The 16,482-nt window shown below is 43.9% G+C and overlaps 1 protein-coding gene across 5 annotated transcripts in view; it reads left to right on the forward strand.

The window, feature by feature from the left end:
• Window positions 1-16,482, forward strand: part of LOC142765408 (uncharacterized) — a 228,458-nt gene that overhangs the window by 110,495 nt on the left and 101,481 nt on the right. For all 5 annotated transcript variants that reach the window (XM_075866375.1, XM_075866377.1, XM_075866376.1 and 2 more), the window contains 2 exons: window positions 13,243-13,281; window positions 14,175-14,216. In XM_075866375.1, the coding sequence (XP_075722490.1) occupies window positions 13,243-13,281; window positions 14,175-14,216 (81 nt within the window). The remainder of the gene's footprint in view (window positions 1-13,242; window positions 13,282-14,174; window positions 14,217-16,482) is intronic.

A 16,482-nucleotide genomic window follows, 5' to 3' on the forward strand; every position in this document is an offset into this window, starting at 1 on the left:
GGAGAAACGATACCATTTCTCTGAACTTCATTGCGACGGCCTTGACAGCATAGAGAAATAAAATGTTGTTGACAATAAAATATGTTGACAGTGCGTCTGCTTCCACCTCCCACCACAGCACCGTGTTGTCGCTGCGCCCCTGCCATTGCTCCCTGTTGCGTTCGTGACTGCAGGCCACGCCACTTGGTAGATACGCAATCATTGCTCTGAACTTCATTGCGAAGGCCGTTAGACAGAAGGCGCGTTTCTAGTCCGGCCGTGACACGGCCTGCGTCGTCTGCTGCGGTGCCCTCATTATGGCATTTTCGAAAAGGTCCATTGCGCGTAGCTAACACTATCTGAAAAATTACTTATAACAACTATAATCAACAAGAACGAAACATTAATAAGAACCATGACAATCCATCTCGCAAAAAAAAAACAATCATCTTTATAGGTTGTCTATGACCCACAGTCAAACTCTCTTCGAATACAAGTTTCACTTGTCTTTAGCTCTCTCAATAGGTCTCCGACAACGTTTCGCTTATGGCTCTGCGACTCTATATGTAGGAAATAAACTTTACTTGATTTTCGTAATATTCCCTATTTTCTGACGAAGGGATCAACCTTTTTTTTGTATTTTCCAAGTGGCTGGTACCGGTGCGTGGACGCTCATTATGAAACATCTTCTACTAGGAGGCTGCTCGTTACCTTCTCATTTATTGTCTACGTTTCCAACTTTCACGAATGTAATGTTGGGTAATGTTTTTTTTAAATCTTCGTTGTAATCTTATTCCTAAATTAATTTTTGTAATCAACAAGTTTTTATAGATGATACCAAAAATTCATGTGTTTAAATACCTACTTAACATTTCTATTTATACCCGAATACGACCCTAGCCCAACTCTTCATTCAAGCTCATTTCGACTGATGAAAGAAGTAAAATCAAGTGTGAAAGGTGTATAAGCTCTTCTAAAATACCTACAAAAACCAAAGCAAATGGTCCAGTTGACATATCGCCAAGTGTACAAAATCGGCACGCTACACCTGTTACGATAAACTTTTATTTGTATATCAGAAACTATTATCCTCAGAGATCCTACCTGATGGTTGGAGAAACGCACATGTTGTTCATATTCATGACTGGGGATCGACACCAGTTGTGTACATTATGCGCACATCACTAGCATTCATCTCATGTTGCATATTGTACATACCGTGATTATGTGCTATATAACAATTAATAATGTTGTCGCGGGGTTCGCAAATGTCTTTCTTGCACAACTCAAGTACTTGTTTTCTTTTACAAATAAGGAGTTGTAGGTTAACTGAAATAAATTGTGCTTTTTAGACTTTTCTAAATTGTTCGGAACTGCGTCGGATGACCTTCTACCAGTGAACCTAACACATTTAATATAAACTCGAGTGCACTCGCGTGAAATGAAAACCGTTTGTCTGATCATTGCAAATGTGTTCAAAACACCAAGAGGTTTCCGTACACTGAAGTGACTTCAGGAATTTCGTGCAGTTTTGTATCAGGATCAGTTTCTATTTACTTTATATAAATATTGTTAATGTGGGCAATGCTTCGTGGTTACAGTTGTTTGCCAAAGATCGTCGTCTTTAGAGGAAATTCAAGTGGGACCAAGATCCTGGTCTGCCACAACTGGAAATCGACTTGGACCGCTTTATTACTTGATAATCCACGTAGAAGTTGAACTCAAACACAAATAATTGTGTCCTTGTTTTTTTACGAAAAAAATCCAAATGATTGCAGCTTATTTCCAGATAAACAATACCACCGTCATGGAAAACTAACCTGCAACAAAGTACTTCATAGTTACAATATTATCTGACTGTTCGTGGTCTGCTCATGTAGGTGACGTCACTATTACAGCTGGTAGGACACTGAGTTAGATTGAGCTGAATCCAAAATGTTCGCAACCAATACTCAATAAAGGAACAGCCTATTTAGGTATAGCCACTTTGAGAGGCGCACATACTATTTGCCAAAACTCTTTGGAAGAGGACCAGCATCGTTTTGATTGTGCAATGAGGTCCTTTAAAGGTGAACTTTTCTCCGCATTGAAAGACCTACTTACCCGTCATCACCACACCCCTTCGAAGAGAAGTACTACTGGTGTGCCATGATGAAGCAATATTTGGTAATTAAGGTTACACATGAACGCTCTGCCGAGTGACACACAAATACTACTGACCAGGACTGACCGCAATCAATCAACAGTTACTTCGGAGTTGTCTTGAATGCCAATGTAGGAAAGATCCAGCCGTCAAACCAGCAGGGCTCCTGCATCCTATTTTTGTACCAGAACCTCCATTTGCTCAAGTCAGTAGGTATATTCTAGGACCAATTTCAACTTCGGCCGCTGGTCACAGCTAAATAATTGTAGCCACAGGCTACCTCACTCACTACACCGAAACCAAGACTATGGAGCAGTGCACGGCAAGTTAAGCAACTCCGTTTTTTCATTGAGAACGTAGTCTTGAGGCATGGCGCTCCGTCTCTAGTAGTAACGGACAGGGGAACAGTGTTCATAGCCGAGCTGTTACACATTTTTAAGGCGTTGTTCTACTTGTCACCGAAGCACAACAGCTTAATATCCACAAACGAATGGTCTCAAGGAGTGGCTGAAAAAAACATTTTCGGATATGCTTTACATGTACGTCAACGTGAAGCATAAAAACTGGGTACAAATAGTTCCTTATGTCACTTTCGCTTACGATAAGACACAGCAGGAGACAACTCGCATGAAACCATACCGTCATTTTTATAGTCGTGAAGTCAAAATTATGCCTAACGCTTTGTTGCCGATTGAAAACCATTACGTTGAAACGAGGGCCGACAACATAATTCAGCTTGCAGAAGAAGCCCGATAATTCGCGCGTGTACCTTTTCGTCGGCAGCAAGACTATGACACACGGTGCTATAATCTACATCTCCAGCCATTAATCTATAAGCCGGATGAGAAACTTTAGGTATTGACCCCAGTTCGCCGTCATGGCCACTCATAGAAGCTGTTACGGCGATACTTTGGTCCGTATGAAGTCCTTCAACATGTCAGTGACGTTATTTTTGAGGTTCTCTCAGAGAGTCAACTTTGTTGAAGGCGTCAAAAACATGCATCTGAAGTCGTGCCAGTGGTTCAGATGAAGCCCTAATTATTTGAATGAACCCATAGGCTACCAGTGACTGCAATGCCCGCGTCATGACGAATGAAGCATTGGGACGAATCTTTCTTGGAAGGGAGGCTCGTGTTTCGGTGTATAGTCGGCGGCACAACAGAAGAGAACGAAACGAGCAGCGCGAGCAGCATTTGCTGGCTTTCCGAGAAAGATGACAATGGGGTGTCTGCAATAGTGTTCTTGTGTTTGATTACAGTATGGGTGGAACGAAGGTTATATGGAAATGAAACCTCGTTATAACTTATCATTGCGCTCCTCCCGACCGGAAAACTTGTGAGTGAAAATTTGGATGCGGAATGTCTCATGCTCGACCTCAATCAGGTGTGGGGCGTGAGCACTCTTGAAGGCAATCGCCCTCTTCGCTCCCCCTCTCCCATGCTCTCCTTGCCTCGTTTCATAACGTTGGCGCTCGCTCCACCCACTCCTTTCTCGAGACATCTCTTTCAGAGGTTTACACACCTGCGCAACGCGTCCTCTACCTTTCTCTTTCCAATCCTACGCTGCCCCCTCGCCTCACCACACCTACGCAGCCAGCGTCTGCTGGCCTACTCTCACTCTATCTACGCTCGCTGTCCCTCTCTCTCCCTGAGGCGTTTAACGCCCATTGATCGAGCATGTTCCCTCTCTCTCCTTTCCTATGCTTCTCTCTCTCACCTCGCAAGGCCAACGCAAGCGGTGTCTGCTAGCAAGTTTTTTAGGGGCGGGGCTCCTTAAGCCGTTGGTCTTGCACTGTCGATGTATGCAGTAGTAGTAGGTTAGCACCTCTCGTTAATTCTTTGGAATGTCCGCTGGATGGTGTTACTTGTATATGATAAATATATGATCGAAAGATGTGACATGGCGGTATTTGGAGTGCTCACTAGATGGACGAACGGAGGGATGGATGAACAAGTATATATACAAAATGACATGAAGAAACAGACAGACAGACCCATGGAGGCGCAGATACAAACAAGTACTGACGAACGGACAGACTGATGCGGCTAGCGGACGGATGATTCGTGGTTTACCGATAAGCCCCTGCGAAGCTCCACCCCACTCATCTTCATTCACTCCGCGGATATGCTGTGACTTTTTTTTAAAGAATGGACTGCTCGTGCTGCACAACCGTTCACTATATCAACGGGACTTAGATGGTAAAGTTAGAGGGAAATTTTTCCGGTGCGTTGTTCAACAAGAAAATTCTGCAGGCTGCGTGTTAACTAAAAGCAGACTGCGGGTCTCAGCGCCTAATCGAAGTGTTGTGTCTCTCATTGCAAATTAGCAGTCATTGGCTTGTTTTGATAGGAACACCGGTTCATCACTGCGTGCTTTGCGCTTCCGCAGATTAACCTCCTCTTCAACGCCGCTATGACCATCAGCGCGAACGAAGCCGTCAGTCTAAGCGTAAGCGCCCACTGCTTCGCATCTACACGTGGTTCCCTTTAGCGGGAGAAGATGCAATTCTTCATATCTCATGTAGAGCACAAAGACTAGAAATCAAAACGTGAATTTATATCTCATGTAGAGCACAAAGACTAGAAATCAAAACGTGAAATACCTCCAACAACCACATCATGTTTGTAAGCATAGTGACCATTCTTTTAATATACATTTGTACCATACCAAGATGAACTAGTTCGCAAGCTCTTTCTTCCCCAGAACCATTGCTCAGTAAAACCGGTTTAGTGAACAACTAGTGCGCAGTTCTAATAAATACTCGTTTGTGTCCAGCCAGTCGACCCCTGCTATCACACCTTTAGGCAATTGTGGGCAATATTTGAAAGAAGAATAAAGAAAAGAAAATGAACCGACCTGTTTTAGTCAGAACAGTCACTCCATGAGGTAGAAAGGAAATAGTAAATTTGGATAGGTTTGCTTTCAAAGGAGTGGTGCAATTTAGCAGTGAAGGTCTCCGGATATTTGGACCACCCGAATTTTCCTAGTGTCATGAATTTGAGTCCACGTGTTCACTTCACCGTATACTTCGGAAATGTCAACCTTTAAATATAGTGCTGGTATATATATATATATATATATATATATATATATATATATATATATATATATATATATATATATATATATATATATATATATATATTTATATATAACAGACAATATTGCCAAGGAAAGTATAGGGGAAGGTATTGGACCGACTTGTAACGTAAATGTGAAACAAGAAAAGCAGGTGAAAGATAACTTGCCGTGGGCACAAACCGAACATACAACCTTCGAATACGGCATTCGATGCTCTAACACTAAACTACCACGGCGACTATACCCATAGTCACTTTATTGGGTACAGTCAGCGCCATCTGTAGCCATGGCAATGAGTGTGCCACACTCTTCATGAGCCAGTGTGGCGTCACGTATTACGTGAACCTATTACAAGCTGGCAGCTGACCAATAGTGCCTCGTATGCAACCTTCAGGCACCAAGCCTGACAGTTCGAGATCCTCGTTAATGAAAAAGAGAAAAAGTGTATACTTAATGGCTCATTTTTCAGTGTTTACACACAATAATAATGAGAACTAACACACAGTAATGCCAAGGAAAGTATAGGGAAAGTCATTAAACTGAAGTGTAATGTAAGTGTGAAGAAAGAAATGGGGCTGAAAAGATATATTGCCGTGGGCAGGAACCAAACTTGCGACCTTCGAATAACGCGTTTGATGCTCTACCACTGAGCTAGCACGGCGGCTATTCTCTCAGCCATTTTGTTTGGTATATAAGTGAATTTAAACGTGGGAGTGTCAGTCTCTCTCTCTCTCTCTCTCTCTCTCTCTATATATATATATATATATATAAATATATATATATATATATATATATATATATATATATATATATATATATATATATATATATATATATATATATGATTGATTGATCCAGGAGTGCTAGTTGAACCTCCGGGTCCGAGCTAGCAAGGAGTGCCTACAACTGCTCCAAAGAGTTTTCCTTTTTATACATACGCTGTGAGCGATCGAGTTCATCTGACCGTTTAGCACAACTCCACGAGATATGATAAAGAGTTGGTGGCGAGTCGCGACACCGCGGACACTCACGCCCATACAAGGTTGGATGAATTTTGTGCGGTCGTAATAAATTTGGATAGACTGCCGCTTGAATTTCACGGAGGTATATGGCGTCTTCCCCTTTAAGAGATTCTGGCAGGGTGTGATATTTCTGCCGCGTGCATCGCTGGTGAGCAAGAAGCTCTCGCAGAGCCATCCGAGCTGGGTCGTTTTCCTCCTCCTCGCAAAACCGTCGTGCGTAGGTCTGGGTAGTGGCAACGGCGAGAAAAGATGCTGCTCCACTCGGTTCGTGAGTGCTCGAGCTGGCACGTACGCTTTCTCGTTACCATCTAGGCCTGCATGTTCCGGGCACCAGACCGACCTAAAAGTGTTGCTCAATTCGCCACCAAAATGTTTGCAAGTGTTTAATCGGAGGCGCCTTTTCGTGAATAGCCGACACGCCTCTTGCGAATCTGAGACTATGGTTAAGTACGTCTGGCCATTGTTGCGCTCTGGAAATATATTCGCCAATGCGATGGTGAAACACTCGATCTTTGTGATCGTCTATGTTTTGGTGTTGCAGTGGCGTACCCGCCCTCATGTTATCTCTCTTCCCGACTTTGTCTGGGCATGGCGGTTGCACTGAGAGATCAATATTGCTGCTTTCAGTTCAACGTGCGTGTTATACAGGCCGATCTCGAGAAGCCTGTGTGTCAGAGTTCTTATCAATTACCCTACTGCTGCCTTGTAAGCCCCGCTGATGATACATTCTACTTGCTCTTCTCCGCTCTTGTTAAGCGCGTGGAAAATCAAGCTGTATGTCAATTTTCTCATTAAGAGCATCTGCACTAAACGCACAGTATCACTTTCCTTTATGCCCTTTTAATGAAAGGGGATCCCCTCAATCATTCTAGCCACTTGTTTAGTTGCCGATTTCAGAATACTAATGGTGTAATTTGCTCTACCATTGCTTTGAGCCCAGAAACCCAGGATCAGAGCGACAGTGACTTCTTTAAGTTTTTGCTTTTCGATTTCGATTTCTTTTCCTGCTTTAATTTTGTAGCGTTTGCTGTGTATTCTGATCACCTCGAATTTTACTGGCGCGCAGCTGAGACCACTGGTTCTGGCAAAGTTTTCTATGGCCAGTGCCGCCTCCTGCAGAGTCTGCTCTTTGCTGGCCATGGACACTCGTGTGACCCACGGTGTAATGTCGTCAAAGTAGAGGGTATAACCTAGTTGTGGTACACAGTCGAAGGCCCGAGCGAGTCGACGCGTGGCATTAATAAACGAGAGAGGAGATATAATGGTTCTTTGAGGCGTTCTCTTATTTGGCATTCGGAATTGCTCAGGTCTAACGCTTGAGATACAATAGTCGCCTACCGCTCGGTGAGAAAATCTTTTATATACTTATATATTTTTTCCCCGCAACCCAGTATATTTAGCTCTGAGAGTATACCTTCATGAGAGATATTTTCAAAAGCTCCCTTTAAGTCTAGAGCAAGCAGCAAGTGCTTGGGAACACCTTTGAGAACTTTTTTGTATCAGGAGGAAAGTATACTGTGTAGAGAGACCACTGCCGAAGCCCAGCATGGTGGCCGTAAACAGCCCCTGTCCTCTATGAAAATCTGAAGTCTGGTATGAATGCCCCGTTCGAAAAGCATCCCCATACATGACGTAAGTGATATGGGTCTGAGCGCCTGCAGGGCGGGCTTTTTTTTCCGGGTTTTTGAATGTGTATAACTTTGGCGGTTTTCCATTCTGCAGGGACCATCCAATTGAGCCAATAGTGCCCCTTGAATTTTTTGTGATGCCTTTGATGGTTTTGTCGCTTAGGTTCCCCATCGTTGCATTCGTAATTTGGTCTTCACTGGGGATTATGTTCCTCTTGGTGGCATGGGCTGCCACAACAGCCTCCTCCTTTGTTATCGGCTCGTCTAGTTTCTAGATTCTAGCTCTATTGTAACTCATGTGATTAGCCGAATTACTTGGCGACTGTCGCCAATATTTCTCTCCTTGAGGGCCTTCACGAGGTCGTGCTCCGTTCCCGGAAATGTGTCTGTTATTTTCTGCAGTGCTCGGCTTTGTGTGCATTAGGACTTATCTGTGTCAAGAATGTTTCTTCGGCTCGGCCAAGTTATCGCTGTACTCATTGTCTGCTAAAGCGAACGGCAGAACTTGGCGCATCACTCGGTAGCCAATTTCCTTGCATAGTCGTTTGCTTACTGAGCTCTTGAAGAGCAGCAATCCTACGCAGTAGTGTCCTACTCAGGCATTGATGTTTCTAACTCTTTTTAGGCTGCACTTGCTCTTCCATAGGTTTAGCAGACGGCTGTCTACTGCTGGCGTCTTTACGGTTCGGGCTATTTTCTTTGTAGTGTTTGCGTATACCGACTTTATGTTCCCCGGTCATGTCCCTATTGAGTCCGGTACGGAATCGGGTGGAGGATCTCAATTATTGAACTCAGTCCCATCTGTGATCGTCACGTCGCCTATTGATCTGCACAGTTTGGGAGTCGATATGGAGACACTTATAATGTAATGGTTGCTTCCTACGTTCTTTTTTACTTTTGTCCAAAATGGGTCTTTAAGTTTGAAGGTGAAAGTGAGGTCCAGAAACGTGTCTCTACATACGCTGTTGCCCACTGTCGTGGGCGCAATTGGGAGAGTTATTAAACTCTGGCCAAGCCTAGACGCAGCATGTTCGAGACGCGTTCCCTTCGGCGAGTCCTATGGGTAACACCATGTGGTGCTAGGTGCGTTAAAGTTACCTAAAACCAATAGGCAGTCCTTGTTTACGGTAATTTTAACCGTCTCAGCAAGGAGCTCATTGAAGTCTTCGCCTTTGTGTTTTGGAGGACTGTATAGGCTCATTATAGTAGTCTACGCCTTGCATCTCTTTTGGGGAAATAAACTGGTAACTTGGTGATCAATATGTAGCGTTCCTACGTACTCATCAGTTGCCGCAATCATGTTGTTTACCAGCGTCGCTACGAGGGGATAATTTATGTTCTGAAAAACAAAATAACGCTGAAGCTTCACTATTCTGGCACAAACTTCATGCGAGCCTATAACGTCGGGTTTAATCGGTGCCACAATGATATAACTATGGAGTGCTGCGGCACGTTGGTGAAAAGTGGGGCGATTCCACTGCCAGATCTCTAATTGTTCCACACTTCTCTGAGTATTTTTGGCTATGATGTATCAGTGCTTCCGCGTCGTCGCCATTTCTCTTAGACTGTTTGCTATTTCTAGTGAAGGTCGAGTGAGAGTGCTTGCTCATTACCCTTTGCAAGCTGCGCACAGCATCATTCACGTACTGCCTTAGAGTACTTGTTTCATCGCCAACGAAAGATTTTGTCTTAATCATGAAATCTACTAGCAGTTTATTAACGTTTGCTATACCTCCCTGTTTTCTTCCAACTGCGAAGTTGTTTGATGGTAGCGGGCTTAGGAAATTCAGTAACGGGGCGCAGTTTATCAGGATCCAGGAGAATGCCGTCCTTCGACACAACGTGTCCTAGAACGGTGAGCTGACGTACAGCAAATAGGCATTTCTTGAGATTTGCTTGAAACCCGGTGTTAGGTAAGCATGTATGCACGTGCTATGTCGCGCAAGTGCGTTGTAAAAGCAGGGGCAAACACCATGACGTCATCGAGGCAATATAGGCTGATATTTCATTCAAGACTACGCGGAACGTTATTCAACATTGTTTCCAACGTAGCAGGCGTGTTGCACAGTTCGAAAGGCATGAGGGAAAATAACACGAGCCGTCACGTGTGACAAAAGTGGTTTTGCGGCAATCGGCCTCGGCCATTGGCACCTGTCAGTAGCCTGACCGCAAGTCTAATGAGGAAAAGAATTCAGCATCCTGTAAACAGTCAAGAGCATCGTGAATGCGAGGCAGGGGGTAAACATCTTTTAACGTGATCTTGTTCCATCTCCGAACATTGACGCAGAACCAGATGTAGCCATACTTCTTCGCGACGACTATGACCGGAGAAGCCCATCGGCTCTGCGAAGGTCGGATGACGCCTCGGCGGAGCATCTCGTCGACGTGCGCTGCAATAACCCGACGTTCTGTATAAAACACGTGATATGCCTGTAGCTGTAGCGGTGAGTGAGAGATAGTATCAATGTGGTGTTCAACTGTGGATGCACGGCGTAGTGATGCTTGTGCGGCGTCGAATGAAGGGCGGAAGTGCAGAAGCACGGTTAAGAGCTGCGACCGCTGTGAAGGCGTCATATATTTGGCGATGAACGCGCTGAATAAATCCGTAGATGCTGCATCAGGCATGGAGAGAACAAGCAGTTCACACACGGCTGATACCTCATCTGGGACGGAGTCAATTCGTGCAGAGTCGATCACCTCGACTTCACCAAGGAACTGCCAATGAGGCAAAAATCGCGGTGTCGAAAGAAGGTTGTCAATGGGCAATGCGCCAAAACCTCTGGCGAAATCAAGTTCAGCAAAAGGCAACGGAAGGGCTCTTCGTTTAACAAAACTTTGAGACGGCATGATGAAGACCGTTCCGTCAGATATAGCACTGCATGACACGTGCAAAGGCCGAACAGCATGGTGGAATATAGGTGTCTTCCACCACGATGGAGGTCAAGTCGGCAAGGAAGGAGAATTCACCCTCCGCTAGAGCACAGTCAATTATGGCGTTGTTGTGCGAAGGAAAGTCCAACCTTAAGATGATGTCCTGGGTGCATGACAGGAGCACAATAAGTTCTATCGAGTACACAATGTCTTCAATGGTTGCACTTGCTGTACACGCTGCAGTCGGTTGAAGGAGCTGAGTACTTGGTGTTCAAAGTGACAGTCCAGCAAAAGGCATTGTGACTTTACGAACTGAGCGACGAAATTCAGCATCGATTACAGTTACAGCGGCATCGGTATCGACAAGAGCGAGTGTGGCGACGTTTTCGATTAAGACGTCAATGACATTACTAGGAGGAGACTGAGGACTTGGGCAAACTAAAAATTGCTCATTTCTTGCCTAAGGAACTGCGTCGTCTAGTTTCCCTCGTCGGTAAGTGGTCGTCGACGCATCGGTGACGGAGATCTGTGAAGAGGGGATAGCGAACGGGTATGTTAGAATCGAGGGCTACGATCAGCGTGGTATCTTTTGGTGCGGTGAAGGGAGCATAAAACGCGTTGGATTAACTTGAGAAGTAAGGCACTTGTTGGCTGTCATCGAAGGTCTGATCCCAGTGGCGGCACTGCCTCGCGACGTGTCCGGGGTACCCGCAGGCAATGCATACATGGCGATTGTCGAGCATTCACCAAGGGTTTACGGGAGTAGTGTTGGACCAGTATATAGGAAGAAGAGGAGGAGTACGACTCACAAGACGCTGGGTAGGCGGTACTGTCCCTCTTCGCGCGGGCATGAGAGGTACCGCATCTTATGTAAGTGCGGCAGCCACGAGGTGTTGCTCGAGGGTAGAGGGCAGCATATCAGCGACCTCTCCTTTGTTGATGTCACAAATGAAGGACGGCACCGTTGAGGTCTGCTCTTGAATGAAGGACACCAGTGAGAGCTGCCTTGCAACTTCTTCGCGGATTAAGGCCTTAATTTCCGTCAGAAGCGGCACACTTTTGGGTCCATTGGAGAGACTCGAGAGTGGCGCTGCATTGGGTGCTGGAACTCGCCTAGTCAGAGCTCACTGTGTGCGTTTTCTTTCAGAGCTCTGGCACAAGGTAATAACGTTAGCAATTGTGGTCGCGTTCTTAGCCAGCAACATTTGAAAAGCATCGTCAATGATCCCTTTCATGACGTGCTCTATTTTGTCGGTTTCCGTCATGTCAGCGTCGACGCGTCTGTGACCATGTCTTCAATATTACTGGTGAAGGTATCACGCGTGCCCTGAGCACGTGAGCGCAAACGCTGTTCGACGCGGAGTGACGGCGGGTCGATCAAATACTGCCATGACTGCAGTCTTGCAGAGCGACCACGTTAAGACGTCCCCCTTTTTATTTCTGGACCACAGACTGGCCACACCCGAGAGATAGAACGATAACCGCGCCGAATTCTCCGTGTTGTGTCCCCTTCTTCAGAGCGCTCACTCGTTCGTAAAGTGACAGCCAGTCTCCAACATCGTTTTCGCCGGTTCCACTGAAGATTGGAGGCTCTCGTAGGGGACACTTTCAGCGCAGGTGACGGGTGACGAAGGAAGCGTACGTTGGTCCAAGTCCGGCATGGCAGATGGTAGTTACCGAGAACGGAGTTTCTGGATAGCACAGGAAAACGGTACTTAGCAGAGCTCTACCAAATAGAAAAGTGATTTATTGTACTAGAGCTGTTGGCTGATCGCACACAAAAATGCCAATGATCTTTATAACCCTCCTTAGAAAACTGAACGAAGGAAAGGAAAGTGTTTGTGTGTTTTTTTCAACTTGTCTTCCAAGTTTGATATGAACAGCGTTATTGTTTAAGTACATTTGAAGTGGTTGTTTCGCTATGTACGCCATATCTAACCTTTAGGAAAGCTGGTAGCTAGTGAAGAGTCGGATGCTTTGCTCAAGGTCTATAAACGCAGCAAAGGTTTAGCTACACTAGTTTTGTTTTCATACGAAATACACCTATTCAGAGACGCAAAGGAAAAGAGGTTTTTCTAATGAAGAACAAGTGCCTGCAGTTGACAAAAGTTTGTAACAGCATTGAATGTATGAGATTACCAAGGCGAAATTACGTACACAAAATATGTTAGGGCAGTGTATGTTGCATGATTCAGAAATTAAAGCGTGTCGCCGTTCAGGCAGCCTTATTACGGTTTATAAACCACTATTGACAGTGCAGCAATGCATTAATAGGGACACTAACTTACATTAAAAGGCTATTGTATTGTTTTTACTGCTTCATCTTGAAGTTTCTACTGTTGTTACACTCGCAATGTTGAAGTACACGTACCCTGTCTAGAAAACATGTATTCAGTATTGGTAACTCCTCAGTAGTTCACTGTAATTTGGAAATAGTGCTGTAAACTGGTATATGCAACCCTGATCTTTTGGATACAGTCATTATTATTTCTAAGTTGTCATATTCGACTCATTTCAGTCACCACCACCTTTAAGCCCCATTGCAGGCCCAAGTTGGGTAAGTGTTTTATCCCAAAAGAAACTACATCATTACTGAGGTTCAGAAAATGTCCCTCAAGTGGTCAACTTCTTACTCGCAGAAACTGGACTCACAATACTAAGGCGAACAATCGCGCTGGTACTAATCGTGTGTGTCTCACACTATATCAATAATAACGTATTGAAATTTTAATTAGGAACATAGAAACAGTCCTCATTTTAAATCGTCTATTATCCATATTCAAGCTCTCTGCGAGGAAAAGTTTCACTTTTTTGGGCTGCTCGAGATTTTTGCGACACCTTTCCTCCTAGAGACCTTCAACATCGTGTGTTGGAAGTGAACTTGACTTGACTTTTTTGTTATACCTAACCCTTGCACAGAGGCATCAGCAAAGTTTCTTATGCGTTTTCTAAGTGGCCGGTGACGTTGCGAGGACACTTACCATGAAGCATTCTCCAATAGGAGTTTTCTCTTTACATAATAATTTATAGCGCATGTTTCAAACTTTCACGAAGTCGAAGTGAGTGTGGTGAATGCTTTTATATACGCACCTGGACACCGGCTCTACTTCGTTGGAGACTAAGGTGTGCTACACAGCGCTTCGCCTTTTATTCTTCCTTAAGATCACTTATATTTCGCGGCTTTGTAGATGCGAAGTGCCACACTCAGCGCAAAGACGATAAGTGGGCTAATATTGCTCAATACATGATGCAATAACATTTCACCTGTATAAAGTGCAGTTGGTTTTCATTTATTCGTTGGTTTTTAAGTTTGAAAAGCCGGCGTTTGGCCTAGAGGCTCTTCTCCTAACGCATTCAGAGATTTCACCTGTATAAACAATTAAGTAACAGCTGAGAGCAAGTATATCTTTTAGTTTCTTGTAATTCAATGTTGCGCTATTTGCTTTTCAGGCTGAAAGCCCTCCCAGAGTCGGCGTCCTTCCAGTTAATCGTGTACGTTGCCTGGTTTAACGTTTTGTAACAGGTATTCATTGGCATTCAAAGAAGGTACCATGCACACACTATATGTTATGAATCGCATAACACAAAAAGACTGATGAAAAGACAGCACTGCTTTCCTTGTGTGATTTATTGTTGACGGCCTGTCACTTGTACCCACTAAAATACAGCACAATTAGTTTCAAAGAACACTATTTGAGAATTAGCTGCAAATCAATTATTTTAATTTATGCCCCGCCGCGGTGGTGTAGTGACTAAGGTACTCGGCTGCTGACCCGCAGGTCGCGGGTTCGATTCCCGGCTGCGGCGGCTGCATTTCCGATAGAGGCGGAAATGTTGTAGGCCCGTGTGCTCAGATTTGGCTGCACGTTAAAGAACCCCAGGTGGTCGGAATTTCCGGAGCCCTCCACTACGGTGTCTCTCATAATGATATGGTGGTTTTGGGACGTTAAACTCCACAAATCAATCAATTATTCTAATTTATCTACGTTTGCTTTATTGGGTAAAAGATAACGTGCACGGTAAACAGCATTCTTGGAAAACAACATGGTAATTCTAAAATTGTGACCGTCATTTCAGAAAACATAAAACTTATTTACGCTGCAGATTCAGCCTAGAAATTCATTTGCAGCCTAGAAATTCATTTGATAGCAATATATTAGAACGGGACATGAAATTATAAATTTGATTTTTCTGAGCCAATTTTCAACCCTAGAAACATATTTCGTGCAAATCCTCTAAGAGACAACTAAAGAACAATGTGATTGCTGAACTGCAGAGTCGAAGAAATCCTTATGTCTTCTCTTACCATGGTGAGCTGGTAACAGCAAATGTAAGACAAGAATATAATGTTCTTGTGCTTTATTTGATTTGAAACTTCCTCGGTGGTATATATTTGACAAAACTAGATGTTACTCCAATCCATAAAAAATGAATTTATAACATACGTACGCTGAAACAATTTATTCCCATTGGTAGTTAGGTGAATCAGGTTCCACTGAGGCAATACAAGTAAGTTTATACAGCGTTTCTTTCATGTGATGGGAAATATTTCACTCTATACACGTTATAGAAGTGAAATAATTTGATCAGGACATTCTGCTTCAAGTTTACAGCTTTTAAGCCACCGCTTTGAACAAGACAGGTCAGTTCGACAATAACTTCCAGAAAAACACCGTTTCCTAAAAATGTTCTATTGTATCAAGCTTGCTTCATTCTCCTATTTAATGCGTACGTGTGACTGATAGGGGCAATGTTGGCCAACATGTAGAACTTGTCTCAAATGAAAAACAAATCGCTTTTAGAGATTTAACGCTAATGTCAAAAGAATGAGGCAGACCTATTAGAAAAATTGCAAGGCCTATTAAAAACATTGAATTTTTCGGGGAGGAGTAATGAAATAATAAAAATGCAGACTGCAAATTGCGCACGCACTTACGTTTACATGACATCTTAATGCTAGTTTGGTTGCTTTGAGGTGCTTGTATATATAATAAAACGGTTTGAACTGGGCCATAGTTTAGACGAAGGTAGAAAAAGAGGAAGTTCGCCACATAGCTTTTCCTCAATACACTTAGAAAGCACGTCTGTATTGCCAAATCAGCAGCTCTCAGAGTACTAAATGTTCGTAAATTATTTTAACGGCACATAATTATTCTCATTATTCTTGAAAGATAACCACGAAAAATATGTGTATCAAAGAGTGAGAGTTAGGTTCTCAAACGCGAAACAAAAGTATTTTTGGCGTATATAACTATTGCACGAGTTTAAATTGAAAGAAAAGCCTTTTGTCTTATATTGAGGTGATTATTTTTAAGTGCTGAAAAATATTTGGCCAATAAACAGAGAAATTGACCATGATAATCGCTTTCTTTTTGACTAATACATAGCACATGCATTAAATCGACACAAACTACAGGAAATAAAACAATATTTTGTTTTGAAAAGGGCACGGCGGCACACTTGGCATGCGGGTGGATAATCCCTTTGTATTTTTCATGCAGATAATTGTTGCCTTGCTACTGATACCGGCAAGGAGCAACGCAGAGCAGCATCAAGCAGAGGCGACGATCATGGTCAACGGCGCAGGCTCCATTTTGTGTCCCACGCCCCCGATCGTGGATAGCAACTGGAATCGTCACTACCACTCGTCGTCGGAGACATTCTGCGGCAACGCGAAAACATGTGGCGTCCTGGCGGTGCCCGCTCTGCAAAGTATAAAGACCATCCACGATCCTCTGCGCAGCAAAGGGCACGGCGG

The sequence above is a fragment of the Rhipicephalus microplus genome, chromosome 6 (genome assembly GCF_043290135.1).
Source record: "Rhipicephalus microplus isolate Deutch F79 chromosome 6, USDA_Rmic, whole genome shotgun sequence".
In the NCBI taxonomy this organism is placed as follows: Eukaryota; Metazoa; Arthropoda; class Arachnida; order Ixodida; family Ixodidae; genus Rhipicephalus; species Rhipicephalus microplus.